This window comes from Scardinius erythrophthalmus (assembly GCF_964197995.2).
Source record: "Scardinius erythrophthalmus genome assembly, chromosome: 24".
Taxonomy (NCBI): domain Eukaryota; kingdom Metazoa; phylum Chordata; class Actinopteri; order Cypriniformes; family Leuciscidae; genus Scardinius; species Scardinius erythrophthalmus.
In genome coordinates, this window is record NC_138244.1 from 6,599,146 (window position 1) to 6,627,078 (window position 27,933).

The window sequence follows — 27,933 nt, forward strand, 5'->3', positions numbered from 1 at the left end:
AAGTTAATTTATTAATTCATGCATGTCAAAGACAAACATTTCTCATTGTGATTTAATACTAATGTCTGGTTGAAGTTACTCCGGCTACCAAATGAGAAATGGGGAATGACAAAATAATCACCACTGAAACTGTATTATGCCACCACAGATACATTCAAGAAAATGATCAAATTAAAATTTAAAAGATCAAATCAAAACAGAAGTATAACTAAACCTCTATGGCTTTTGGCGCATTTACTAACGAGGCCACTGACAAATCAGTGGCTGTAATCATTACATTTACGACACTATTGAGCATACATAAACAGTTATTAGAAAAGAAGCAAAACTTCATTCGACGCTGAAACACAATTACGTTACCGAAAACAGTTTCTGTGATCCGAGGAGCGTGCACTAATATTTTAAGTGGCGCTTTAACACGAAACTCGTGAATATTCATGTCAGCTTCGCCCAATGTCTGAGGATGGGGTCTCTGCGGAACAAAAGTGGGCGTTTCTAAATTTGTGGGTGTTTTCAAACTAGTAGGTGTTTATAAATCATGCAATGAAAATAATGCCCTTCACCCGACCCCACCCCTAAACCCTACCCTCTCTGTGACGTGGGCAAATCAGGTAACACGGTGGAAAACGCCCCTCTGTTTATGGGCTCGCCCACTGATCTAGAGATGGTAAGTCCCGCCCCCTTCGCTAACCCCGCTGGACCTCTAGGTTAAAAAATCGTCAATGCAAGTGAATGTGAGAAAATAATTATTTTCTGGTCCCGTTTGAATTTTGCCATGAATGTGAACATATGTTGTCTGTGAATTTTTAATATAATTTTTCGTGTGAAGAATGCTACAATTTAGCGGGTAGAAGTTTGATACGATTAGACTTTGTGTGAGAGCACTTTGTGGACTACAACTCTCGCTGCTTTCGATTACATCAGACGGGAATCTGAAGAAAGAACAGCCCATTTTGTTTGAATGGTGACATTTGGGTACAAAACACACAGGCATCTCGATCTGTCTCCATAGATTATCGCAGCATTAGCACCGTGATTTGACAAGTGGAGGGGAAATGTGTTATGGAGTGACGTCACATAGGCGACATGTAGTCTTTCTCGTTATGTCTTTTCCACAACTGCTAGCCAAAGAATCATACAAGATACTGTCAAACTCGTAACATGAAAAATTATATAAAAAATTCACAGACACCATATGTTCACATTCATGGCACAATTCAAACGGGACCAGAAAATAATTATTTTCTCCCATTCACTTGCATTGACGATTTTTCAACCTAGAGGTCCACTTGGGGTTTTACGGATGGGCGGGACTGTCCTGCAGACTCAGAGACCTATACTTGGCAATGTCTCCGAAAATCGCTGTGTCATCAGTTCGCTGCCTCGGCCCACCACGATCACAACAGAACCGAATAAGATCTGGTGTAACGTCGTTAGAAACGTTCAAAAAACACTGGGTTTACTCGCATAAATGAGTCGGTCTGTGAAGATTTAAAGTCATTAGGTTCGTTGTTTTAGTTTCACTTTCGACTGGAAGTAAAATCTTCATTTCCTCTTAACTGTGAGAATGATGAACTGCGGTCTTGTGAATGAGAAAAACGAGTTAGGTATGAATTCACCTGTTTACTTTTACTGTTACTGTTACCTGTTTCCTAACTTAACACTTATATGTTGCTGTGGTGTTTTTGTATTAACGCGGTCTGCGTGTTTATTGGAAATTATAAAAATGAATAACGCTTATTTTTCACATTCCTGAATCCCGACTTGTGGATTTAGGCGTTGACGGACAAAAGCTTTGCTGTGGAAAAAATAACCATAAATCAAACAGGTCAAGATGACACTGGTTTCAGTCTTCTATTTTATCAAGTATATTTCAATGTCAGCTGGCGGGGCATGTTGTCACTTGTTCCTGTTCACCTTTATTCTGTTATTTATGGGGATGGAGTCTGTTAACCCTTAATTTATCTCTCAGAGAGATGTGATGTTCTGCTGTATTTTAGGTGCATTTAAGATTCTCTGTTTTATTTGAGGTTTATGTTCTGCTGTAAAGGTTTATTTGTGACGTTGTTCTGCTGTATTTGAGGTGTATTTGTGTTGTTCTGTTGGTTTGTGTGACTCAGTGCCTCTGAAGAGCATCTCAGTGGAGGTTCGTGTTCAGGATCATGTCTCCACAGTCTCCTCCACTCTGCTGTATGTGAATGAGGAAGAGCGCCCCCTGGAGGCCTTGTTCGTGTTCCCTCTGCCCGCTGATGCTGCTGTCTGCCACTTCAGTGCCAAGATCGGAGAGCAGGAGATTGTGGCAGAGGTGCAAGACAGAGAAACCGTGAGTCCAAATATAAGTCTGTAGGAAGCATATTTGCATATAATTTTTACTGTGCACCACGTAATATAATTGTGTCTTGCAGGCGAGGGATCAGTATGATGACGCTGTGAGTTCGGGTCAGCAGGCGTTTCTGCTGGAAGAGAGCGCAGAGAGTCCTGATGTGTTCAGACTGAGTGTCGGGTGTCTGTCGCCGGGTCAGAACGCTGCCGTCACCATCATCTACGTCACCGAGCTCGATGTGCAGGCCGACCACTCGCTGCACTTCTGTCTGCCGGCTGTACTCAACCCCCGATACACACCAGCAGGTACAGCAGCTGCTACACACACTTTATTAGCGGAGAGAAGCTGATTCTAACACACTCATTCTGTGTGTGTGTCAGGTTCAGTAGCTGGTATAGTCTCAGAGATTTCATCAGGATGTGGAGCTGCTCCTTACACGCTGACTCTCAGTGTCCATGTGAGCTCTCCAAAGCCCATCTCCAAACTAGAGTCCAACTGCACTCTGGATCCTCTAGTGTTCCTCCGCTCGGATCACACTCAGGCTACGGTACTGTGTGTGTCTTCATGTGTTTATCTGGATGTGTGAGCACAGCAGTGTTATGCATGTGTTTTTATGTGTGTAGGTGAATCTGAGTCCTGGTCACATGTTTGATAAGGACGTTGAGCTGTTTCTGTACTATCAGGATACCCATCAGCCCTCTGCTATAGTGGAGGCAGGAGTGGCCACTGCCCCATCAGGTCGGACATGCAGATCACTGGCATTATGGGATTGATTGATCAAGGTTTCACTGACTCTCTCTCTCTATTTCAGGCTCTCTGATGAGGGACCCAGTGGTCATGATAAGTTTGTACCCAGAATTCCCAGAGGAAGTGATGTCATCACAGGCAACACAAGGAGAGTTTATTTTCGTGATAGACAGATCAGGCAGTATGGATGAAGTGATGCATCATGGGCAAAGAGCACAGATGCGCATAGAAAGCGCAAAGGTAAGATTTAAGTGTGCCTTTGGGGCTTTTGACATTAGACATGTACCGGTATTTGGTAACGCGGTAACAGCAGAAATGCAGCAGTTACTCTGGTACTCAAACTCTATGGGTTTTAAAATAGAGTAGGCAGACTTTTTTTTACTTTTAGACAGAAATTTCACTTAGAATTTCAAATAGTCTAATGTCAAAAGCAAAAATAGCCAAGTAGTAGCTTGGTAAATTTGTTGGCGATCAAATATTCAAAATCTTTTTCTTCCTAGCTGCTAGATTACTGCAGTTTAAATGAAAATGAAAATTGGTTGATATACGAAGTGAGGCTAACCTCACCTGCCATTTTTCTCTCTCACATTCTAACCAGAGAAACAGAGCCGCTTTGCTGATGAAGTGAAATACTCAATGGTGATTGATTTGATACCGCCTAGTTATTAAGACAATTATTTAATTATGTTTCCATGTCTCTCTACTATAGGACACTCTGCTGTTACTGTTGAAGAGTCTGCCCATGGGATGCTACTTCAATATCTATGGATTTGGCTCTCATTTTGAGTCTTTCTACCCGTTAGTAACTACATTTAAAATATTCTAATGATATTTTGATAAGTGAGAGGAGAGTAGATGACTGTGTGTGTTTCACTGCAGTCAGAGTGTCGAGTACAGTCAGGACACAATGGATCAGGCTCTGAAGAGAGTGAAGGAAATGCAAGCAGACCTGGGCGGCACAGAGATTTTACAGCCTCTAAAACACATCTACAGTCAGCCCTCTAAGCCTGACCATCCCAGACAGGTACGACAACACCTCAACTACTCATTGACATTGATGTTAAAATATAAACAAGGCTTATGAATCAGATGTTTTTTCTCTTCAGCTGTTCATCTTCACTGATGGAGAGGTGGGAAACACTAAAGAGGTACTGGACCTGGTGAAACGTCATGTTCACTCTCACAGGTAAAGGTCTGCTGGGTTTGATCTTCCCATCATTCATCTCTTCATCACTTACAGTAAAAGAGTTTATTGTCTTCAGGTGTTTCTCATTCGGGATTGGTGAGGGTGCAAGTACCGCCCTCATCACAGGAATGGCCAGGGAAGGATCTGGTCACGCTCAGTTCATCACAGGCACCGACCGCATGCAGCCCAAAGTAAAGCTCTCCACTGGATTTCACAGGCACAGATGTTTCCTAGTCAAATGTCTCAATGGTTTCTCTTTCTCTTAAACTATCTCAGGTGATGCAGTCCCTCAGGTTTGCGCTGCAGCCCCATGTGTTTAATATCTCTGTGGATTGGACCCTTCCAGATGGCATTACTGTTGACACACTGTCTCAACCCATCAAAGTGCTCTTCCAGGGTCAAAGGGCACTCATTTACACCCAACTTAAAGGAGAGGTTGGATGATATAGCATGTGTTTCTTTAATGAGAATTAAGGTGTGTTCACACTTGACATGTTTGGTTGGATTAAAACGAACCCTGGTGTGATTGCTCTGTTAGTGCGGTTCATTTGAATAAGTGTGAACGCTGCCATCTGAACCCTGGTACTCAATAAACAAGCGCTGACAAAGGGTGGTGTGATTCAACTGAAATATGAACACAACATGGACCAAAGAGATCTAAACAAACCAAAACCAGGGCTTGATGTCACAAAAAGGCGACCCTAATAAGGTTTTTCTTGTCATAGTCATGATGTTTCCCATCACAGTTCAGTACAGGCATCAGAACCGCGTCTCACTTGCAAATCTTTGTTAGTGTGTGTGATGGAGGGATTCCTGCCGCTCTTTTGACTCCTTTAAACATTTTGTAAGCTCTTCACGAGTTGTCAGCTGGAAAAAATGCCTTGTTTTGGATGTTCGGTAAATACCATCTTAGAATATACATAATAAAAGCCTTTTGTTTTCTATCTTTAGGTTCGGTGTTAAAAATTACAACATGAACGTGAAGCGAATCAGGACCAAATGTATAATTATCTTTTCAGGTCCAGACCAAAATAACCAAGAGAACCGAACTACAAGTGTGAACACAACCTCATTTGTTTAAACTTTAGATGATAGAAATCTGCCTTTTCCCTCTCTTATAGAGTTCAGGAGGCTCTGAGGGAACAGTGACAGTCAAATACAGGCTTAAAGATCAACCAGTAACAAACCAGCTCCACTTCTGCCTCAAACCAACTGAGGAAACTGGGTAACACACATAAACACTGACAACAGCTCCAGTCCTGCTTCAGACCAACTCGCCTCTAAAACGCATTTTAAATGACTAGATCTATAACAAGTGCTGGGGTAACGTTACATGCAACACTCATTTTTCAAGTACATCAATTTACACCATAATATAATAATAAAAATAAAAATAATAATACGAAATCATAAATAAATAGATCCCACCTCTATTTAATAAAACACTTTGACTTTTTTTCTTTACAAAATCAGCAATCCATTACAATATAGATAGTGATACCTCATTTGATTATCAATTTAGTGTTTTTATTTATTTTTCGACACAATAATATAGCTTTTTTAAAGGTCCCATTGCATGGATTATTTTATTATTGTAGAATGTTTCCTGGGGTGCCCTTATAATGTTAGTATGTTTTTTAGATCAAAAGTTGTTATAATTTAGAAATAAAAGGCATTTTTCCTAGCCTGATTTTAGCCTCTGATTTGAACGCTCTGTTTGAAGGGGCGTGTCTGCTGTGAGACTTCAGTGTAAACGCCCACTGCTGTGATTGGCTGACATGCTTGCATATGAAATATCTAGTATTACATGTGGAACTCTCTCGAAAACTTTTACTATTACAGCTATTATACGTTTTTACTATTACAGCTATCGGGATTAACGAATCGTGAGAAGTATTTAGATCTATTCCCATCACATAAAAGGTTGCAGTGATGAGCATTGAGCAGATGACAGCCTGTTGATCGTGTGAATGAAGATCTTATCATTGCAACGCAGTTTCTGCACTCTCACTAATGATTTCACCAATGCAAACATGAGGTAAGTACAGTAAGAGCTTCGTTGTGCAGCGTAACAGCGTCATTGATTTCATAACGAGTTTTGGCAAGTGTCCAGATAAACTCGCGCTGTGTGATTGACAGCTTGGGCGATTGGAAAGGGATTGTTCTTTGATCGCTTTATATATTAATCACAGTTTAAGTAAGATTATTTTCATCCTACTAAGAGAAACGACGTGAAGTTGATCGTTTAGTCACTGGCTTGATTTACTGATGCATAAACAGTATTGAACGACTTTGAGAGAAAGATTATCTGTCTGAACTTGAACAATTACACATCAGAAATTCACATAACCCGCTGGTTCTTCAGAGGCTCGGATGAAGGAACTAAAAAAATACTTTTGTGTTCATTTGTACATCCAAACACTGAGCAACTGCCGTGCTTCGCTCGTTTGCAAGCCATGATGTCTCTCGAGGAAAAACCAATATTGCGCTCGTGCAGCTCATTTTCTCATGGGCGGGCCAGAAGAGAAAGGGGAGGTGACCTTTCCCCTTATGACGACATAAGGGGAAGATTTCTAGATTCGCCCGTCTGAGCTTTCATTTTCTCAAAAATACCCAGGGCTTGGTTTACACCCATCAAAACGTCTAGCCACTGGGGGACCATAGGCAGGCTAGGGGAACTCATATTAAGGTTAAAAAACCTCATAAAGTGAAATTTTCATGCAATGGGACCTTTAATATCAGCCAATTGTTTTTCAGCTATAACATGAAAATAATTATTGGCTTATTGGTATTGGCCAGAATTAATATTAGTGCATCCCTATTATAGTTACTTTTTTACTTATGTAGTTTATTTCCTGACAATTTGATACTATTTAGTTGCATCTGCTATTTGATCATAATGAATCCCAGTAAACAGTTTTTGCCTATCTTGCCATTGCAGGTTGGCCGTCCACCGGCTGGCGGCTCGGACCCGGATCCGTTCTCTGGAGCAGGAGGAGAGGTCATGTGATTCAGGTGTTGAGGGCATCAGGAGCAGGATAGTGGAGCTCAGTGTTCAGGCAGGAGTGAGCAGTGTTCATACAGCCTTCATTGCCATTAATAAAGACAGCAGACAGACTGTGACAGGACCCCTGCTGCAGAGAAGAGTGCAGACATACGGTTAGTGCGACGATTAGCTGCTTTTCCACTGTCGGGCCAGTGCGAACCAGGGCTAACAATGTTCTGGCTAGGGCCAGTAGCCTTGGACCTCAAGCACTGAGCCCAAAATCATACTGAGTTTCCACTGTGAGGTCAGTAGCCCCGCAGCGCCACCCTTAATACGCCTCCATAGAACGACGTCACACAACCCCACCTTTCCACCAGCTGACTAAAGCTAGATAGATCGCAAAATGAGCATGACAGAAGCAAACGTTTACTTAAAGACTTAAGATTCCAGCATTGATATTTGGCCAATGTTTTACAATAATTTTTTTTTACTGTGACATTAATTTATTAATTTGTATCAGGAGTGCACATCATCAAACCATTTAAGCACCTGCTTCCATTTATTTATGATCACAGGAATGCACAAAACAACAAGCCTTTAAGGCTTTTAAGTCCAAAGGTTTACACATTAAGAAATATATTGATAAAATATCATATGTTTACATCACATTTCTTTAGAAAGAGTAAGCATTTCTATCAATTTTCCACGAAATTATGCGATCTGACGAGGTTTCGAGCGATCTCTCCTGTTTCACTATACTGTTATCCTTTCACGAGAAGAAAACAGGAGTTATGAGTTATACTGTACGAGTTAACCAGAGTGCATGTAATTTATGACATATTATTCCAGTATCAACAAAGGCACAGGGAAGAGACAGATAAAACATGAAACCAAATAAATATAGGATTATAATCATAATATGATTTGTCTACGTTCTTCAAACAGTCTCTGGTATTTTCCTTAAACGTGTATTTATTATTGCAATGGTTAGCATTAGTAGCCTTTAGCATCGCATATAAATATATTTCTGCCTCATTCAGTTATTTCAAACACTCGTTGGTGTCTGAAAGTGAGTTTTGAGCTGAAAAGATTTGAAACTGTCTTAAATGTTGAAGTTAGCTGGTAGCCTGATTATAATAAAATGGGAAATGAGCAGCGGTGTTGACCGTCTCCTGACTCAGATAAACTCCGCCTTTACTCATGACCACTCCTCAAGCCAAACTCTATTTACAGCTATTGTGTGTGTATAAATTGCTTTTACTGTAACTTGACTATTTTAATCTGCTATTTGTATGTAATGAAATGTTGACTGAACTTGAACTTCCACACTTGACCCCCCCCCCCCAATGAATATTTGTATTTTTTAAAATACAAATCATTTTATGATATATCATAAATTTGTGTGTGTTGTCTGTTCTTTTTGGGCAGCGAGTTACCCTGATTTAGGTAAAGGTGACATGTTACGGATAGATGAGCAATCCTTTCACTGTTACAAGGCAAAAAACGGTAAAAGCCCCAATGCACTCATGGGAAATATCGTTTTTGTTCTTCACTTGAGGGTAAAAAGGTATTTTTTTCTTCTTCTTTTTTTTTTCAGTGACTGCAACCAAACTGAACGGATTTATCACAAGTAATACAATGAATACAAAGTGTCACTAAATGTGCAACAAAAATGCATCGTCACCTCATGGTTAATGATTATTGTTTGTCATTTGCAGAGGCTCTGAATTTCTTCCGCCGTGGTTCTAAGACTGCAGCCGCCCCGACTGTTCAGACAAACTCTCAAAGCAAGAGTGATGGTATATGCAGTACACACACACACACACACACACACACACACACACACACACACACCACTGGAAATGTAATGGAACACGTTGCATTGTGGGATACAATATTGTACGTGTGCTCTGTTTTATACTGAACATTTTGAAAAATGTAGTAGGTCATAAAATTCATTAGATTTTATTTTTATTTATTAAAAATACTTATTTTTGTTATATATTATTGTTATATATTATTAGAATGATTTTAAAAAGGGCAAAGGTCCTTCTAAATAAATTTTCTGCACATAATATGAACAATATAATTTTGTGTGTTCAGCTGCTCCTGATCCCCAGAAGGACCCGTTACTCCAGCTGGTTTCTCTCCAAAAGGCGTCAGGCTGCTGGGATCTGGACGCCACACTGGCTGATGCGTTTGGGAAGACGGAGGATGAGCTGACCAATCAGAAGCCAGCACAGGTGAGAGATGTGATGAATAATAAGACAGCGGTGATTGTGTCCAGTAACAAATGCAGTGTATGATGGTTTGTGCACAGGTGGAGGGGTCAGTATGGGCCACTCTCCTGGCTCTGATCTGGTTATACGGCTGTAAAATAGACCAGCGGGTCGAGTGGCAGTTTGTGGCCATGAAGGCGGCGTCATGGATCGGCTCTCAGAAAGGTGAGATCTCCATTCCAGACCACATTCACTCAGTCAGCGTTCATCAAGACACGCTTGAGCAAATATCTTCAGTTCTTTGACACACACTGATGATTTGAGTGTGTGTGTGTGTTTCAGTGGGCGACCTGTCTCAGTGTGTGTGTGTGGGTAATGTCCTGCTCGGATGTCAGGTGACCAAAGAGACTCTGGGAATCTGAAGACGTCTGTGTTTCTACTTCCTGTGCTATAATACAAAAGACAGTAAGACAACTAACAAGTTGACAGCATAGATTCATCAGTGTAATAGCTTTAAATATGTATGATACGATTTATAGCATGAAATTCAGACAAAATGCAGCAAAATCAACCAAAATGATTTAAAAATGGCCTATAATGGAGATTGCACTTATTGCACTTTTTGCATTTGTAATCTTTTTTTTTTAAACAAACATCCAGTTGTTAATCATTGTTGTTTCTAATACTATACATTTGTACTAACCTGTACTTATCTCTACTTTGTCCACTAAATCAAACTGTTTCAGTGTGTGTATGTGTATATATATATACAGCAGTCAACATTTGAAGTGGATCAAATAAGTTCATCAAAGTTGTCCTAAGACAAGAACGGGTATTGTTCAAAAATCATGTATAACTTTGATGAAAGGTTATGATCCACTTAAAATGTTGACTACTGTATATAAAATGTGAAATTATAGGTACTTTCTGCTTTTCTGTCATCAGAAAAAAGGAGCTTGGATTGTGTCTTGCCATTCAGGACCATCCTAATACAGTGTCTAACTGCCTATAAATGTAACGGGTACCATATGTGACAATGTTATGAGTGTTAATTAAATAATGTGCATTAAAACAGCTTTGGAAACCTATTTTTACTTTGCCTTCAAATTATTGTTACTGTTCAAATTCACGTCATTTGAGATGCGTTGGAAGTTGTGATGTTGTATTTGATTATATTAATGGCTTTCAGGAAAAAAAAGAATACCAGAATTTTTCATTTGATGCATCTATCGACTTTGTCGGATACTGTTAATAAACAAATGTTACTATCGAGAGTGTATGTAAGAGAGTACATTTTCTAAAAGCTCACAAGATCAAAAGTGGCCACAGTTGCATTTTAAATACTACTTGTTTTTGGACCTGCTTAAGTTACAAACAGTACCGACAGTACCGTCCTTAAACAACAAAGAAAAAAATAGAAGAAAATGGTCAGTAAGAAAGATACGCATGGATATGCACGTGTAGATTCACAGTGTAGCCTAGCATACAGAGCAGTTTGTCTGTAACTTAAACATTTTTATTATTTTTCTTTATTAAGGATTTTCAAATAATACAAACATCGAAAACAAAGACAAACAAGCAAACAAACAACCCCCAAGCGCTGCAAGTTAAATAAAATGTACAATGTACAAATGTGTATGTTTGCAGAAAACATAAGTCAAACCAAGAGAAGCCAAAACTTTCTTAAAATAAAAATGTCAAAATTTGTGTAGAAATGATTGGAGAGGATCCCAAAGACTCGTGAATTTGTCCTGTTTGTGGCTGAGGTCATAAGTTAATTTCTCCAGGGGAAGAAAGGCTGACAGCTGAGAAATCCACATAGAAACACTGTCTATGCATAGAAATAGTAGGGACCTGAGATGTACGCCATTTTAATAGTTTACATTTCTTAGCCAGGAATATAAGGGTTGTAAACAGAGGTTTAAAGTCTGAGTCGAGCAGGTCTTTAGGAATGTCATTCAGCAAAAAAAGGGAGGGGGATAAAATAAAACGTTTTTAAATCACCATTTTTAATGGTAAATGTCTTTTTGAACCCGTTTCTCAGATTGTTATTGAATGTAGGGGGCGGTAATTCAACAAGCGCGCGCCGTTTCACACAGCGAAGAAAAAGACACAAACAACAGCATCAGCTTGGACTTTGATAGGAAGCAAGCTGCTTCCTCATGAGTCAGTGAATAATATTCTAAATCACACTGATATACAGTTATTAATCAGTTATTTTTATTAACATCATCCAGAGCAGAGTGTTTTAATGGCGTCAGGAAGCGCACTGATCTTTGATGAGGAGATGACTCGTTATAAACTCCTCTGGACAGAGTAAGTCATCGATTCACTTACAAAAGTGTAATTTTATACTATTAAATTCAGACATGATATAACCTTAGTACCATAGCGTTCAGTGAAGGATCTCACAGTCATATGCATTGCAAATACAATGGTCACATGAATATGGTATAAATCATCCTGTATGATGGTATTACTACCGTTACCGTTACCTGATCCCGTCAATATACTTGCAACGGTTCTTTTAGTAATGGATTTGATTTAATCTATCATTCCTTACGTGTCAATGATCATAATTTATATCTGTGAACTGAAATAACTGTACATTAAGTTAAACTAAATGAAAATGGGATATGTTGCCTAGCAACTACTAGCTGAAATAAAATTATTTTGAAAAAATATTTCATTTTATTTTAGATGTTTATTTTATTTCAAGTAATACATTAAATAAACATTTAGTTTTAGTTTCAGTTTCAGTTATAACAATAACCCTGGTAAAAACATAAATTTTAAAGAATTGTAAGAATTATACTATGCATTTTTTGTATTGCAACCACTTAGAAAAGAGTAATAATTGCAGTTTGAAGTCAATAACAAAATTGCAGTGATTGATAGTATCACTAAATAGTTTATTACTGGGAATAATTACATTGTCTATAGTGATAGGCCGTTAAATCTGTCGATATTTGGCTGTTTTGAATGTATCGAATAACTGCACATTGGCAGATTCCCATTCTGTCAGTTCCTTAATCTACCAAAATACTTCTCAATGGATAATTTCAATTTCAGTTCATTTATAAAGTAGCCTGGGAAAACCCAGACAAACTTCCGACAAATTTAGATTTGCTCTGCAAGTAGTCTGGCAAAGAGCTCATTCAAGCCCATTTCTAATCCGTCGAAATCGCGGCACCAATCAGAAACGTTGAGGCGGGCTTTACACGATGACGATCGCTCTGATTGGTTTTAGGTCTATCCAATTGCGCCCAGAGGCATTTGAGCGACGTCCGTTGGTGACGCCCCTTTGGAAATGAGTTATTAATGAAGCTTTGCCAGACCATAACTCAGTTACTACTGAGAATGGTTTGGTTTTAACCAGGCTATTTATAAAGCACAATTAAACAACTAGCGTTGACCAATGTGCTGTACAGAGTAAAAACCAATAATAAATGTTCTGTTTTCACATAAATATCTAGTTCAGTCATGAAACTCTAGAGGGCGCCAACTAATCGGTCCTTTACATGCAATCTGCAAGAAATCACATCATTACCGCTGACACAAGCTAATTGGCCTCTGCTGATCCTGCAGCCAATGAGATTGCTTGCTCAACATTTAAATAATGTGGTTCAGTGTTTGCTGTAAGCTAGTTCTGCAGTGCTGTCAAAACCCCTCCACCTGCCTAGATCTGCTACGGGATTTACGTATCTCTATTTATGCTGCAGCATAATTGCTCACAGCAGTGTATCTATTAGCAGTAACAAGTCCATACTTGCTCTGCATCAGCAGCAGTGTAGCACATCTAGTTCAACAAGACCAGATACATGCTTATTAGCAGATACATAGCATGCTAAAACTATTCCTAGAGTTGTCATGATTGAAATCTAATGGCTGTTTCTCTGTCCAGTCCAGTGTGTGAGATCGAGGTGCCCGAGCGTTTGACCGTGTCGTATGAAGCGCTCAAGACACACGGCGTGGCACAGAGATGCACACCAGTGCCGGTCCGCCAGGCCACCGAGCAGGAGATCTTACTCGCGCACAGGTTAGTGGACTTTCAGCGCATGACCTTAAACCAGGCCAGTGTCTATTCCTATAAAGTTAAGTTTGGGTTTTGAAATCTTTTGTGTTTAATGCAGCGAGGAATATTTGGAGGCCGTCAAACAGACTCCGAAAATGACCGTGGAAGAGCTGAAGGCATTTTCCAAGAAGTACAACGACGTCTATTTCCACCAGGTACGTCCAGATTGTTCGTGCTTGTTGAGTGCAAACGCTTTCCAACTAGGAATGCGCCGATATGAAAATTTTGGCCAATACTGATAACCAATGATTCTTTATATTTGAAAGCCGATAACCGATATATTGCCCGATAAATCTAATAAATTTTTGAGGGCCTGATTTCAAAAACAAAAGTTTCACCATTAAAATCCATGTCCCAAACACTCATTATAATTTTATGTAGCCTTTATGACAGACTTGTGCTACACATGTTGCACTTTCCTTTTTTGAAGTGATTCAAATCATATTTCAAGCAGATCAAACCCATCATGTTCAACAGTGCATCTGAAGTGTCTCAGCTGAAGGATATAATCCATTATTCATCAACTTTAATATATCTGCCAAATTTTCTTATCGGGCCGATAGCGATATCATTAAAAATGAACATATATCGGCCGATACCGATATGGTGGCGATATATCGGGCATCCCTGTTTCCAACGCAGCCTGTCATGTGACCGCAGAACATCTATCGCTGTGCTAAGCTGGCGGTGGGCGCGACGCTGCAGCTGGTGGACAGTGTCATGAAGACAGAGGTCAGGAACGGCATGGCGCTGGTCAGGTGAGCACACATCCAACAGCTGCTGCTTTCATTATATCGGGAAAAAAAAATTAAAAACTACCTGCTTATATTTATAATATTTATATTTATTATATTATAATATATAATATTTGCTCCGCCAGTGCTGTGAGTTCGAGGCAGGACTCCCTGTTTGTCTGAAACTAAAATCAAACGAAACTGAAACTAAAATGATAAATTTGTATTATTGTTAACAATATTGAGCAAATTGATCTAGTTTTTAATGTAATGATACATTTAATTATTATAAGCAATATTTAATTGTTAATAAGTATTAGTAATATTTAATAATATTTTAATTTAGAATTACATTTAATTAGGAATTATTGTTGTTTTTGTTATTGTTAGTATTATTAACAATATCAATAATATATAAACGTAATATTTAAATTGAATGTTTTGAATTGAATGTTTGTTTAATTGTTCATATTAAACAGTAATATAAAAATATTTTGTATTTTTAGTATTAACAAAATTAACAATGAATGTTTAATGTATAAATGTAATACGTAAATTTAATGTTTTTAAAATAATACATTATTTTTTATTATTATTACTATTATTAACAGTAATTATTTTAATATTAAATATTAGTAATATTTAATACAATTTAAATGTAGCATTTTAATATGCTATTAATAAATGCAACTCTTCAATGTAATGTTTTTAATTTAATAATACATTTAATTATGTATAATAATACTTGAGGTGATTTCATACATTTCATTCTAAATTATTATATTAGTTTTAGGGCTGTCACTTTTTATTCGATATTCGAATATGCATTCGAACATGACGTGAAATATCCGAAACCGAACTATAAATAAACTATCCGGTTTTTAAAGTGCCATGTTTTGCGCATTTTTTACAGTCTATGATTAGACCGTTTGCTTTTTATTTTATTGTTTGCCATCTCATCCAGTAGCGGCCGCTCTAAACGTATTGTAGCGTAGGCCCATGACCAAATCAAGCGAATAATAGCCAATAGCCAGCTTGTTTTGAAAATGGAAGATAACGACAAGACAAATGAGTCCGCGCTGTAATTCCTGCCTATTACACACACACACACACACACACACACACACACACACACACACGACCCACAGAAAAGACACGTGTCAGTATCGAGTTCTCTTTCGGGCTTGAACAAACCATAACACACAAATTATGCCAAATGTCCGTTTTGTCGAGTGTCCTCATAAGAGCAGTCTTAAATTATTTAAATAAAGTCTTAAATGAACGTAGAGATTTGTGAGAAAATGCGACGCATGTCAGATCGCGTCTCTGTCCGCAGCGGCTGGTCTTAAAGTGTCATTAATGTTAATAACAAAGGTAAGAGAGTACATTACTCACTCAGACCCGGCGCCAGGAGGATTATTATACCGGTAGCCTAATCATGAATGCACTCCGCTATCTTTTAACACATCTCCGGCGAACGGCTTTTTCACGCAAAAGAAAAACTCTTCATGAAGCACAGTGAAATTCAGCGACCATGTGGCGTTTCCTGATGGATCGAGGTTGTTCGTTAACTTCATTTTACTCGTAGATATTCGAATATATTCGAATACATTTCTTGATATTCGATATCCGTTCGAATTTGATTTTTCTCAAAAGTGACAGCCCTAATTAGTTTTATAATGTATAGTTTAACGCTATTAATTTAATTTATTATTATTATTATCAATGTTTAATTATCTTCATATTAAATATTAATACTATTTTATAAAATATAACAGTACCATTTTAATTTAATTATAGATGTAATTCATTAATGTGATTTTAATTTAATGATACATTTAATTATTTATTATTATTAATAATAGTAGCTAATCAACACTTCTGTGTGTTGGTTATTGGACACTTAAACATAAAAATATTTAGTATTTGTATTGGTCATAAACAACACAATATATGTTGATGTCTAGTTTTTAATAATTGATTCTTGTTCTCTTTTCTGTGTCCCTCAGGCCTCCAGGACACCACAGTCAGCGCTCTGCTGCAAACGGTTTCTGTGTGTTTAATAACGTGGCCATCGCGGCTCTTTATGCTAAGAAGAGCTACGGCCTGAACAGGTGAACGCTGCTACGCCTGTGATACTCGCTGAAGGACAACTAAACTGCTGCTGTTGCAGATGGAGGATTTTGCGTAAGATTTTCCATATGTCATACAGATGAGAGATGAGTTTGAGCTGGTGTTTTTCTTTTCCAGGGTTTTGATTGTGGACTGGGACGTCCATCATGGACAAGGTGTCCAATACTGCTTTGAGGAGGACCCAAGGTGAGTCCATCTCGCTTCTGATGGACAATATCATTTACTAACTAGATGTTTACATTTTCAGAAGGAAATGGGAGTGATCTTTGCCCGAGCAATAATTTCATTTCATTTCATTTCATTTCATTTCATTTCATTTCATTTCATTTCATTCTTTTTTGTAAATTTTTTTTGTATTTTATATTTTATTTATATTTTATATATATATATATATATATATATATATATATATATATATATATTTTTTTTTTTGTTTGTTTTTTATTTAATTAAATGTATTTTATATTTTATTTAATTTTACTTTTTTTGTGTGTGTGTAAATTTAAGTTATTTACATTTTCCCCATCTGTTTTTATCATCCACCAGATGAAACTAATTGCATACCTGCACAATTTGAGGAATTGTTTATGCAGATATCACAATCTTTCCCCAAGCACGAGCACTAATTGATTTCTCATTCACCCTAGCGTGCTTTATTTTTCCTGGCATCGTTACGAGCATCAGACCTTCTGGCCCAATCTCCCAGAGTCGGACTATACAAGCGTCGGGAAAGGCAAAGGATCCGGTTTCAACATTAACCTCCCCTGGAACAAGGCAAAGAAAAAACTGCCTTCAAAACACACCTCTGAATCAGTGCTCAGAAATCAAGCTTTTTCATGAGTGAAATGTATTTCATAATAGCAGTGCATGCCAATCAAATCTAGTTTTGAACAATCATTCTTATTTGTTTCAGTGAAATTTCAGAATGATTGTTTGCTTTGTTTTGTGCAGGTGGGCATGACGAACAGTGACTATCTTGCTGCCTTCTTCCATGTTCTTTTACCTGCCGCATACGAGGTAACGGTACCTGTCGCACGACAGTAAAGGCCCGTTCACTCCACAGACCATAACTATAACACTATAGTTCTAAAACTCGTCCTGAATATAAATCCACACCACAACTATAATGATAACAACACTGTCAAATGATATCGTTGGAATCACTTTCAGAACGATTTTGTCCAGCTGATGAATGATAAAAACATTGACAGCCAATCAGAATCCTGCTTTAAAGAGCTGGAGCATTTAAAGCGGCAGACAACAAAACTGCAGCATAGACAAAACAATAACGTGTGTTGGTGTGAATACTAATATATTTATTGTTGTTGGTGTGAACAGGCCTCAAGCGTTGGGCCATTGGAGCTTTTCCGTTGTTTCAAAGTTGTTTTCTCTTTCAGTTTGATCCAGAGCTGGTTTTGGTGTCTGCTGGTTTTGATTCAGCCATTGGAGATCCAGAAGTAAGAGACTTTTTTTAAATTTGTGATTGACCGAGGCGAGCTCCTTAAAGTCCCCCTGTGGTGAAAATCAAGCTTTTAATGTTGTTTATATGTCTATGTGGTGTTTTTAATGTGCTTTAAGACAAACCATGTGTAAATTCATAAGTCGACAGCATTGCTGAGTATTTTCTCCTTAAAACTGCAGTGAACCAATATGAAGGACTAAAAATGACAACGAAAAATAAATAAAAAAATAAATAAAAGTAGAAATAAATAAATAAATGCAGAAATAATAGTAAAAATAAATACATTTTGGTAATATAAATGGCTATTTCTGTATTTTTACATGTATTTATTTATTTATTTATGCATTTCTATATGTATTTATTTATGTATTTATACATTTATTTATATATTTATGTATTTATATATTTATTTATTTATATATTTATATATGTATTTATTTATATATTTATTTATTCCTACATTTAATTATTTCTGTATTTCCACATTTCTACATTTATTTATTTCTGTATTTCCACATTTCTACATTTATTTATTTCTGTATTTCCACATTTCTACATTTATTTTTCCCTGCGCATGTATGCTAATTGACCAATGGCTAAGCCACGCCCCCAAACGCGATGAGCCAATCACAGTACGCATAGCTAACCCAATACACTTGGACATTCTCTGCTTCCTCGTCCACTGCAATGCATTGCAGTTATCAGTTTTCATTCGTTTTTATGTTTTTTCTTGTCATTTTGGCTTTTAAACAGCGTGTGTGTGTGATTTTGGTTGGGTGACAGTTGTAGGTTACAGTTTGACAAGAGTTTACAGTTTGACAAAAGCACAATGTTGTGTTTTACACAAATATAAGTAGGCTAAACACTTTGCAGTTTTAATGATGTCCTGTATGAACAAAATGACGGAGTATGTTTTTATGTTTCCACTGTTCGATCGCGCCCGTGCCTCTCTCTGACACACACACACACACACACACACACACACATTCCAGCAATGCAATCTTGACATCGCAGCCTGTTCATTATTCTGCGCTCCCACCAAACGCGAATAGAGCGTCAAATTCGCGCGTATCCGCGTCTAGTTCGACGCTTGAACATTTTGAATCCAAAGCGAATAGGACACGCGTATAAAGCGAGCGTTTGAAGCGAAATAGCACCAAACTATGACGTTTACACTGTGAACTGTAAATCTGTGTTCTGGAGCTGAAGCTTATCGGCCTTCTCAACAATAAAATTATTAATATAACCCTCCAAAGCATATTTAAGGCCCTTTTGGTGACATCGAGATGATATATAATCTTTCTGTCTCCAAAAAATCATCAATTGCCTCCTGTGAAATGTCTCCTACTGTGACAGCTGCTGTTACCGAATGTTGACTGAGTGAGTGGAGGGGGCGTGGTTAGCCATTGGTCAATTAGCATACATGCGCAGGGAAAAATAAATGTAGATATGTGGAAATACAGAAATAAATAAATGTAGAAATGTGGAAATACAGAAATAAATAAATGTAGAAATGTGGAAATACAGAAATAAATAAATGTAGAAATGTGGAAATACAGAAATAAATAAATGTAGGAATAAATAAATGTATAAATAAATACATATATAAATATATAAATAAATAAATATATAAATACATAAATATATAAATAAATGTATAAATACATAAATAAATACATATAGAAATGCATAAATAAATAAATAAATACATGTAAAAATACAGAAATAGCCATTTATATTACCAAAATGTATTTATTTTACTATTATTTCTGCATTTATTTATTTTTTTCTACTTTTATTTATTTATTTATTTATTTATTTTTCGTTCTGTCATTTTTAGTCCTTCATAAACCAAAGACAGTCTCAGAAATCGCAGGTGTTTCTGACGTCACAAACTACCTTGTAACCAATCAGGTCAACCTGTGATCGTCAACGAGTGGATCTCTGAGCTGAGTGAGTGAGTGGAGGCGGGGCTCATTTGCATATTCATAGAACCGCACATACTAAATGAGGCAAGGGTGTCGAGTTACATTCAAGCTATTTTTTTTTTTCAAGAAAAAACTTTTTAATATGTAATTTTGGTGATCAAAAATGAGTTTTAAGGGATAAAATGATTGACTACAGGGGGACTTTAACTGTTACTTCCCTTTCAGGATCTTGTTTAGTCCATCTATCAGGCTGCTCTCCAACGTTTCAGCCCTATTTCATGGGCGGTATGGGATGATATCAGTTGACAATGTTGTCTTTTCTGGTTTAGGGTGAAATGTGTGCTTCTCCTGAGATCTATGCCCACCTCACCCAACTGTTGATGCCTTTGGCTGCAGGCAAGATGTGCGTCGTCCTGGAGGTCAGGAGTCATTTTCAAACAAAACCTGGATTCATTTCATTTTAAATACCCGTTCTCTGTTTGATTTCTCTTGGTTTCTTTCGATCGTGTTTAGGGAGGGTACAACCTGACTTGCCTGGCCCAGTCAGTTTGCCAAACCGTCCAGACGCTTCTTGGAGATCCGGCCCCCCGGCTGTCAGGGCTCGGAGCCGCTTGTGAGAGGTGAATTGAGCTGTCAATCAAGCGGCGAGTGCTTTTCATTTGTTGAAGTGCACTTGGGTAGCCCCGCCCTCAGTGAAATCCTATTGGTCCAAAGTCCTGCCCGCACCCGTTAAAGGAACACGCCGACTTTTTGGGACTTTAGCTTATTCACCGTATCCCCCAGAGTTAGAAAAGTCCATACATACCCTTCTCATCTCCGTGCGTGCCGTAACTCTGTCTGACGCACCCACCGCTAGCCTAGCTTAGCACAAAGACTGGAGGTAAATGGCTCCAGCTAGCATACTGCTCCCAATAAGTGACAAAATAACGCCAACATTTTCCTATTTACATGTTGTGATTTGTATAGTCACAGCGTGTACAAATAACAACGTCACATGAGACACAGACATCTTCTAACCATATACATACTGGGAACTCTCAGAAGGTGAAGCGCTGCTACTTGCGCAGAGTTATTTACTCGCAGCAGTATGTATACGGTTAGAAGATTGCTATGTCTCATTTGACCTTGTTTTTTGTACACACTGTAACTATACAAATCACAACATGTAAATAGGAAAATGTTGGCGTTATTTTGTCACTTATTGGGAGCAGTATGCTAGCTGGAGCCATTTACCTCCAGTCTTTGTGCTAAGCTAGGCTAGCGGTGGGTGCGTCAGACAGAGTTACGGTGCGCACGGAGATGAAAAGAGTATGTATGGACTTAACTATCTATGGGGGATACGGTGAATAAGCTAAAGTCCCAAAAAGCCGGCGTGTTTCTTTAAACATCAAATACATCCTGATTGGTTGCAATATGCAACATTTGATATCACTTTATTTTACAGTGTCATTGTTACACGTTACATGTAGTTACTATAGTCATAACTATAAATTATGCATAATTACATGCACCTAAACCAAACCCTAATCCTAACCCTATAGTAAGTACATGTAGTTACGTAATATTACTCAGTACTTATATGTATAATTACAGTGTAACACACACCTTAAAGTGAAGTGTAACCATATTTAACGTGGACAAACAAATCACTCGTCGCTAGAAAGCTGGAGTTATATGTTGTGTGTTCTTTCTCAGCGCACTGGAATCTATTCAAAATGTCCGCCAAGCTCAATCTTCGCACTGGAGCTGTTTTAAACACGTAGGTTAGTGCTTGTTTACTTACTTTTGCTCAAATGAAATTGCCATTTTCCTTTCACTTTAAAGCAATTGTGTTTGTTGGAAGCAAAAGCTGAATGTTCAGCATCATTACTCCAGTCTTCAGTGTCACATGATCCTTCAGAAATCACTCTAATATGATGATTTGATGATCAAGAAACATTTCTGATTATTATCAATGTTGAAAGCAGTTGTGATGCCGACGATAACGGATTGATAACGTGTGTTTTTGTGAACGCCAATATAGTTATCGTTCTTGTTGTGAACAGGCCTTAAAAGTATTCATTTCTTGTGGGAAAAAAAACAAACTTTTGAATGGTTCTGTATATTAGATTAGATCATTTTTTTATCTGTCCTGTTCTTAAGAGGCTCATTCAGAAACGAGCACAAAGCGGCCCAAACTGGACGAGGAGAACAGCGCAACAAAAGAGGCACCAGAGACCAATACAGAGAAGAAGACTCAGGCTATCGTGTGGCCTGAACCTTTAGCCAGGACATCAGCATGTGTGCGAACTGTCATAGCGCCCCCTCCTGGTGTGGAGGTCTCACTGCCTGAGGGCTGCCAGCGTTTGGAGGGTGTTTCCCAAAGTACCACTAAAGAAGTACAAAGTATCCGGTTGGTAAAATACTATCAGATCAGAAAACCTGGTGTTACTCTTATAGGGCGCATTGTAACCTGTTTTTTTTTCCAATTCTAGGGATAAACATTTCCAAGGCGTCACGGACCAAAGCGTCCTCCAGCCTCTTGGAAATGTAATTTCAATTCTCGACCAGATGAAGAGTAAAGAGGTGAGGAAGTGATAGCGGAGGTCTGGGGTGTGTGTGTGTGTGTGCAGTGTTTGGTAACGGACTGTAACTTCATCAGGTGTGTAACGGATGCGTCGTGGTGTGTGACTCGAGTGTGTCCGTACGCTGTGCTTTTCAACACGCACTAATCGGCCTTGCTGAACGGTACAACACTTCTTAGACTTACAGAAGAATTATTTTATATGACCTAAAGATTAATAATGACCTGTTGTGTGATATTAAATTCAGTGCTTGTGTTTTTGATGAAGGGTTATGGTTGTTTTTATTGGAGATGAGAATATACCAGTCATTACTAATGATGGGTGAGACAGTTATCTATCTATCTATCTATCTATCTATCTATCTATCTATCTATCTATCTATCTATCTATCTATCTATCTATCTATCTATCTATCTATCTATCTATCTATGTGTCTGTCTGTCTGTCTGTCTACTCTATCCATCCATCCATCCATCCATCCATCCATCCATCCATCCATCCATCCATCCATCCATCCATCCATCCATCCATCCATCCATCCATCCATCCATCCATCCATCCATCCATCCATCCATCCATCCATCCATCCATCCATCCATCCATCCATCCATCTATGTGTCTGTCTGTCTGTCTGTCTGTCTACTCTATCCATCCATCCATCCATCCATCCATCCATCCATCCATCCATCCATCCATCCATCCATCCATCCATCCATCCATCCATCCATCCATCCATCCATCCACCTTCTTTCCTTCCTTCCTTCCCCTGTTTTTGCTGTCCCTTTAATCGAGTATATTAGAAATAATTTGGTCAGTTATTTAGAAATCGCGTGCGCAGCTGTCCTGACCGCAGTTCCTCTCTCCTCAGGAAGGTGTTTCTAGTCCAGATCCGTACGGAAGAAACCGAAGAGACGTGTGGGAACCGTTTGTCCTTGTGTCTGAGAGAGGTGCGTAATCACACTTGATAGTCTCCGATTCCGTCTTGTTTCTGTGAAGTCACTTCCTCTTCCTGCTTGTCTGCAGGGCGAGAGCTTCACGGCAGGTTTCATGCAGTCGGTTCTGGGCCTGATCCTCCCCCTGGCGTACGAGTTTAACCCCGGGCTGGTGCTGGGGGTTGTGGGAGAAAGTGGAGTGAAGACTCATTTGGCACCAGTCTGGGGTCACCTGACCTGCTTACTTCAGGGCGTGGCACAGGGCCGGACGCTCGCTCTACTGCAGGTCAGATTCTGGTTTTACAGGCCCAAAACATCAATCTATAGTATTTATTTGCATTAAATGTATTTATTTAATTGTTTTAAATATATTTTTATAAAAATATATTGGTTTTAAATGCATTTATTTTAAATTTAATTGTTTTTAATTAAATTTTATTTTATTTTACATTTAAAACAAAGAAATACTTTTAAAACTAATAAATACAATATACATAAGTACATTTTAAATAAATAACTGAATACAGTTTATTTATTTTAAGTTTATTTTAAATGTATTTGCTTTATTAATTTAAATGGAAATGTATTTTTTAAATTTAAATCAAATAGAAACTTTAAAAACACAATTGTGATTAAAATAAATAAATACATTAAAATAAATAAATACAATATATTTATTTTAAATGAAATTTACATTTTTATTTTAAAATAGGAATTGAATTTTGAATTAAAAACAACTAAATTCATTTATAATTTAAAATACATAAATAACTGTTCCTTTATTTATTTAAATTGTGTTTATTTACGTATTTGTTTAAATACATTTACATATTAAAATAAATACATGGTTAAAGAAATAAATACATTTTAAATAAATAAGTGAATTAAATTATTTATTTTAAATATATGTATTTATTTATTTTAAATGCATTTATTTATAGTGCATTTGTGTATTTTTTTTTGGTGTATACTTCTGTATGAGAATTTTGGCTTGTACAATAAACATATAGAACATTTTTAATAGATGGATTTTTAGTTGTATGTCATCTATTGTATGTCTAGCTTATCAATATGGCTCAGAATATTAACTGACAACCATCAGTATTGTAGTAGCTAAGCCCATGTCTGGTAAAGCTACAGTATATGCGTCTTGTCTTAACGCTGCTTGCTACCAGTGAATCACACTATATGCATGTCTTCAGGGCTATGACAAAGATCTGGTGGAGGTTACGGTCGCTGCCCTCTCTGGGGCCCCTGTTCCCCCCCTCGGGGTCTTAGGGGCCCCCAAACCTGAAGACGTTCAGATGATAGAAAAGCAGAGACAGAGGCTGCAGAAACGCTGGGGTCTGCTGCGGTGCACAGGTACTGAGGCTGAAGTTAACTCAAATATTAGACAGAGCATGCAAATGAGTGCGTATACAAAACATACATCACATATGTTCATCGAAACAGGCCTACGTTCATACATGGTCACATATATGCATTCTGTAAACTAGGAAGGCTTTAATGTACTTGCATGAATAGATGAATAACAGTGTGTGTTTGTGCAGTTTCAGAAAGCTGATGGAAGCCTCTGGAACATTGAACAACCTGCGTTTTGATGTCCAGTTATGGAAAATCATGACTTTTAATTTTTTGTACTTTTTTAAATGTTTCATTTTGTATGGCATTTAAAATAAACCTGATAAAGTCTTTGGTGGTACTGTAGTTTTTGTTTGACGTGTGTGTGTGTGTGTGTGTGTGTGTGTGTGTGGGGGGGGGGGTTGTCTGGTCAGAAGTGAGCTAAATCTGACAAGCTCCATTTGGGGATGTAAGCTAATTATAATTGCTATAAATTTAGAATAATTAATTATACATTTCTTGCTGTATTCCTCATTTGTTAGTTGCTTTGGATAAAAGCGTCTGCTAAATGAACTAGGGTTAGTAATTATGATTAGCTTCTACATCTTGGATAGCTAGGTAGACGTGTGTAGTGTTGTGTTTAGCTATGTCTGACAATAAGTGTTTGTCTCAAGATGACAGAATGAAGTTTGTTACCACACTTTTCCATGACTGACTGACTGTAGGAGTTACAGTTTGGTCATACTTCCTTTTTTACTGTTATATGCCTCTTAAACTATTATCTGTTTTTTGTGTGTGCTAAATTCTTCACCACACCCAGAGAAACCGGTGAGTAGCTTATATTTATATTTGTTCATTCTTTCTGATTTTGTTTTTAAGTATTAGATTATTTGCCAGTCTGTATCAAGTGGTATTTGAGGTATCCCGACCCGTACTTTATCGTCTTTCTTTCAGTGGTTTGCTGTTATTATTCATCATCCGTATGGTTGTGCATGGCATGTGATGCTTTTACAAATCCACTGGGTGGCAAATGTTACCAGCTAAAAAAAAAAACGAACATTAAGAATGGTCGTCCAGTATGGGCGCAGATTGGCCAGAATCCTCAGTTGAACCGCATTTACTTTATCTGTCTTATTGGCGATATTTGTATTATCGATAACGGTACGATCACCTAAATGTATATCTTAGTCAGAGCAGGTATATATTGAATTTTTCGTGAATGAGGCTGTGAGGAATATACCTAGTCTTACAGTAGATCACGTTATTTTCAAAACTCACAACTTTCAAACAGTTTTAGGGAGTTTTTGTCTACTGAATGAATTTTTGTAAATATGTTTTGTCAGCTGAATGTAGTACAATCTATTGAAAACACTATTTCTAACGCTCACAACCTTATTTTCATTCCTGTCAAGCATTAAATATGGCGCTGTCCTGACTAAGGTCTATTAATTCGTGTTGAAATGAATTATTACAGTATTAATACTCGATAAACAAACAGGCAAATTAATTATTCTCAGAAAACTGTAAATAATAATAATAATTTTGTATAAGCTGATTAGTCTGTCTTGATCAGCGATGAGAAAAGTAACAGATACCACGTGACATCGCCGTCTATCTTTAGCACCGATCTAGATAATATTTTGCACATGAAAAATGACACTGAGTGTTTTTAGTAACCATTGAATTGAAATCACATGGTAAAGAATAAAATAGTAAAATAATTATTTTAGCGCGTCGTACCTGACCAATTAGAGACCACTGTCGGGCCACTACGCCCCGCCCCTTATAGACAATACTAATTTCCATTCTTCTCACTTCTCCGGTTCTGTGACAGAAGGCGAGGATCAGATGGCCGCCAATCCGACGAGAGCGACCGGCCAGCCGGGCAAGATGAAGAAGGATGAGTCGCTGCTGGGGAAACTGGGAGGAACGTTATCTCGCAAAAAGAAGCTGAAAGAAGGTAATATATTTTTAGGATATTGTAACTGTTAACAAAATAAAGGAGAAAATACTGTAATTAGAAGAGCACATGACATCATGCAGTCATTGATTTTATCTCTGTCCATGGTGCTGCGCTTGATCAATAATAGATTTATGAAAATGATTCACTGCGGGATATTTAACCACTTATTTATGTTAAAATAGCCTATTTATTTATTTAAAATAATAATTAATCGAATTAAAAGGCCTATATAATAGATATTTCTACCGGACTATTATAAGTAATTGTATATAATCCTAGTTTTATTTAAAAAAAAAAAATGTATGTGATTTAGGCTACTCTTTGTATATCAGCATAAGTTCATCTACAGTTATGTTGTGGTGTTGTCGTCTGGGACAGAAATAGCCAGGTCAGGAGCTCAAGGTTATTCAGATAACTGTGAGGCAGGTTGCTTTGTATTTCTAGTTAGTTATATTGTTTTTCCCCTTTCAAACTCTCAAGAGTTAAACATATATGTCTGTGCTTTTTAGATTTGTTATTTTGCACAGTTCCAGACTCCCTTCCAGACTCCATCTGTGTGAACAGCTGCAGCTGCACAGTAAAGTGTGTGTGTGAACGTGTGTGTGTGTGTGTGTGTGTGTGTGTTTGTTTGTTTCTTAATGAGATACAAAGGCAGGAATGACAGAGAGCTGTTTTAAATAGTTTTTGTACTGTTTTAACCTTCAGTCAGTCATACAGGAGTTACACAATGTGTTAAAGGCTCTTTGTTTAGAGCTTTGTTTTGGGAAGTTTGAAAAGAGTTTTGAAGTTTGAAGCGACTGCCTTGCTAAGTGGTTGCTATAGTCTTCTGAATGGTTGCTAGGGTGTTTTGGATGGTTGTTAGGGGCAGGGTGTTGCTAGGGTGTTCTAGCCAGTTGCCTGGGTGTTCTAGATGGTTGTCAGGATGTTGCTAATGTGGTTTGGCTGGTTGCAAGGGTGTTTTTGCTTATTGTTAGGGTATTCTGGATGGTTGTTATGATTTCTGGTTGGTTGTTAAGGTGTTGCTAGGGTGTTCTGGCTGGTTGTTTGCGTGTTCTGGATGGTTGTAAGGATGTTGCTAATGTGGTTTGGCTGGTTGCTAGGGTTTTTTGTTGATTGTTAGGGTGTTCTGGATGGTTGTTAGGATTTCTGGCTGGTTATTATGGTGTTGCTAGGGCATTTTGGCTGATTGCTAGGGGGTTCTGGCTGGTTTTCAGGGTGTTCTGGCTGGTTGTTTGGGTGTTCTGGATGGTTGTTAGGATTTCTGGTCGGTTGTTAAGGTGTTGCTAGGGTGTTCTGGCTGGTTGTTTGGGTGAACTGGATGGTTGTCAGGATGTTGCTAA

At 37.9% G+C, this 27,933-nt stretch overlaps 3 protein-coding genes across 5 annotated transcripts in view; all 3 read left to right on the forward strand.

The window, feature by feature from the left end:
* Positions 1-1,309: 1,309 nt before the first annotated feature.
* LOC308684317 (von Willebrand factor A domain-containing protein 5A-like) lies at positions 1,310-10,548 on the forward strand. Its single transcript, XM_081355462.1, has 19 exons — positions 1,310-1,607; positions 2,121-2,323; positions 2,406-2,628; positions 2,704-2,870; positions 2,947-3,061; positions 3,135-3,310; positions 3,780-3,868; positions 3,950-4,094; positions 4,177-4,256; positions 4,333-4,447; positions 4,533-4,691; positions 5,378-5,481; positions 7,198-7,415; positions 8,671-8,748; positions 8,840-8,872; positions 8,961-9,041; positions 9,346-9,485; positions 9,563-9,686; positions 9,804-10,548. The coding sequence occupies exons 1-19, from the start codon at positions 1,568-1,570 to the stop codon at positions 9,881-9,883; spliced, it is 2,370 nt and encodes a 789-aa protein (XP_081211588.1). The 5' UTR covers positions 1,310-1,567; the 3' UTR covers positions 9,884-10,548.
* Positions 10,549-11,556: 1,008 nt separating this feature from the next.
* LOC308684872 (polyamine deacetylase HDAC10-like) lies at positions 11,557-24,981 on the forward strand. Of its 3 annotated transcripts, XR_014029401.1 has the most exons (21): positions 11,557-11,777; positions 13,366-13,500; positions 13,595-13,691; positions 14,197-14,294; positions 16,280-16,384; positions 16,521-16,589; positions 17,051-17,177; positions 17,355-17,420; positions 17,801-17,860; positions 20,123-20,212; positions 20,307-20,413; positions 21,489-21,556; positions 21,936-22,185; positions 22,268-22,358; positions 22,435-22,520; positions 22,625-22,678; positions 23,226-23,304; positions 23,381-23,575; positions 24,492-24,527; positions 24,568-24,651; positions 24,840-24,981. XR_014029401.1 is itself a non-coding variant. In XM_081356223.1 (20 exons), the coding sequence occupies exons 1-20, from the start codon at positions 11,713-11,715 to the stop codon at positions 24,851-24,853; spliced, it is 2,016 nt and encodes a 671-aa protein (XP_081212349.1). In that variant the 5' UTR covers positions 11,557-11,712; the 3' UTR covers positions 24,854-24,981. The 3 variants fall into 3 exon arrangements, 2 of the variants coding, with proteins under 2 accessions (XP_081212349.1, XP_081212350.1); XM_081356223.1 differs by having other exon boundaries at positions 24,492-24,651; XM_081356224.1 differs by lacking the exons at positions 11,557-11,777; positions 13,366-13,500 and having other exon boundaries at positions 13,653-13,691; positions 14,179-14,294; positions 24,492-24,651.
* A 1,268-nt stretch (positions 24,982-26,249) lies between these two features.
* Positions 26,250-27,933, forward strand: part of parvb (parvin, beta) — a 21,761-nt gene continuing 20,077 nt past the window's right edge. The window contains exon 1 of the mRNA XM_081356051.1: positions 26,250-26,590. Within this exon, the coding sequence (XP_081212177.1) occupies positions 26,479-26,590 (112 nt within the window). The 5' untranslated portion in view covers positions 26,250-26,478. The remainder of the gene's footprint in view (positions 26,591-27,933) is intronic.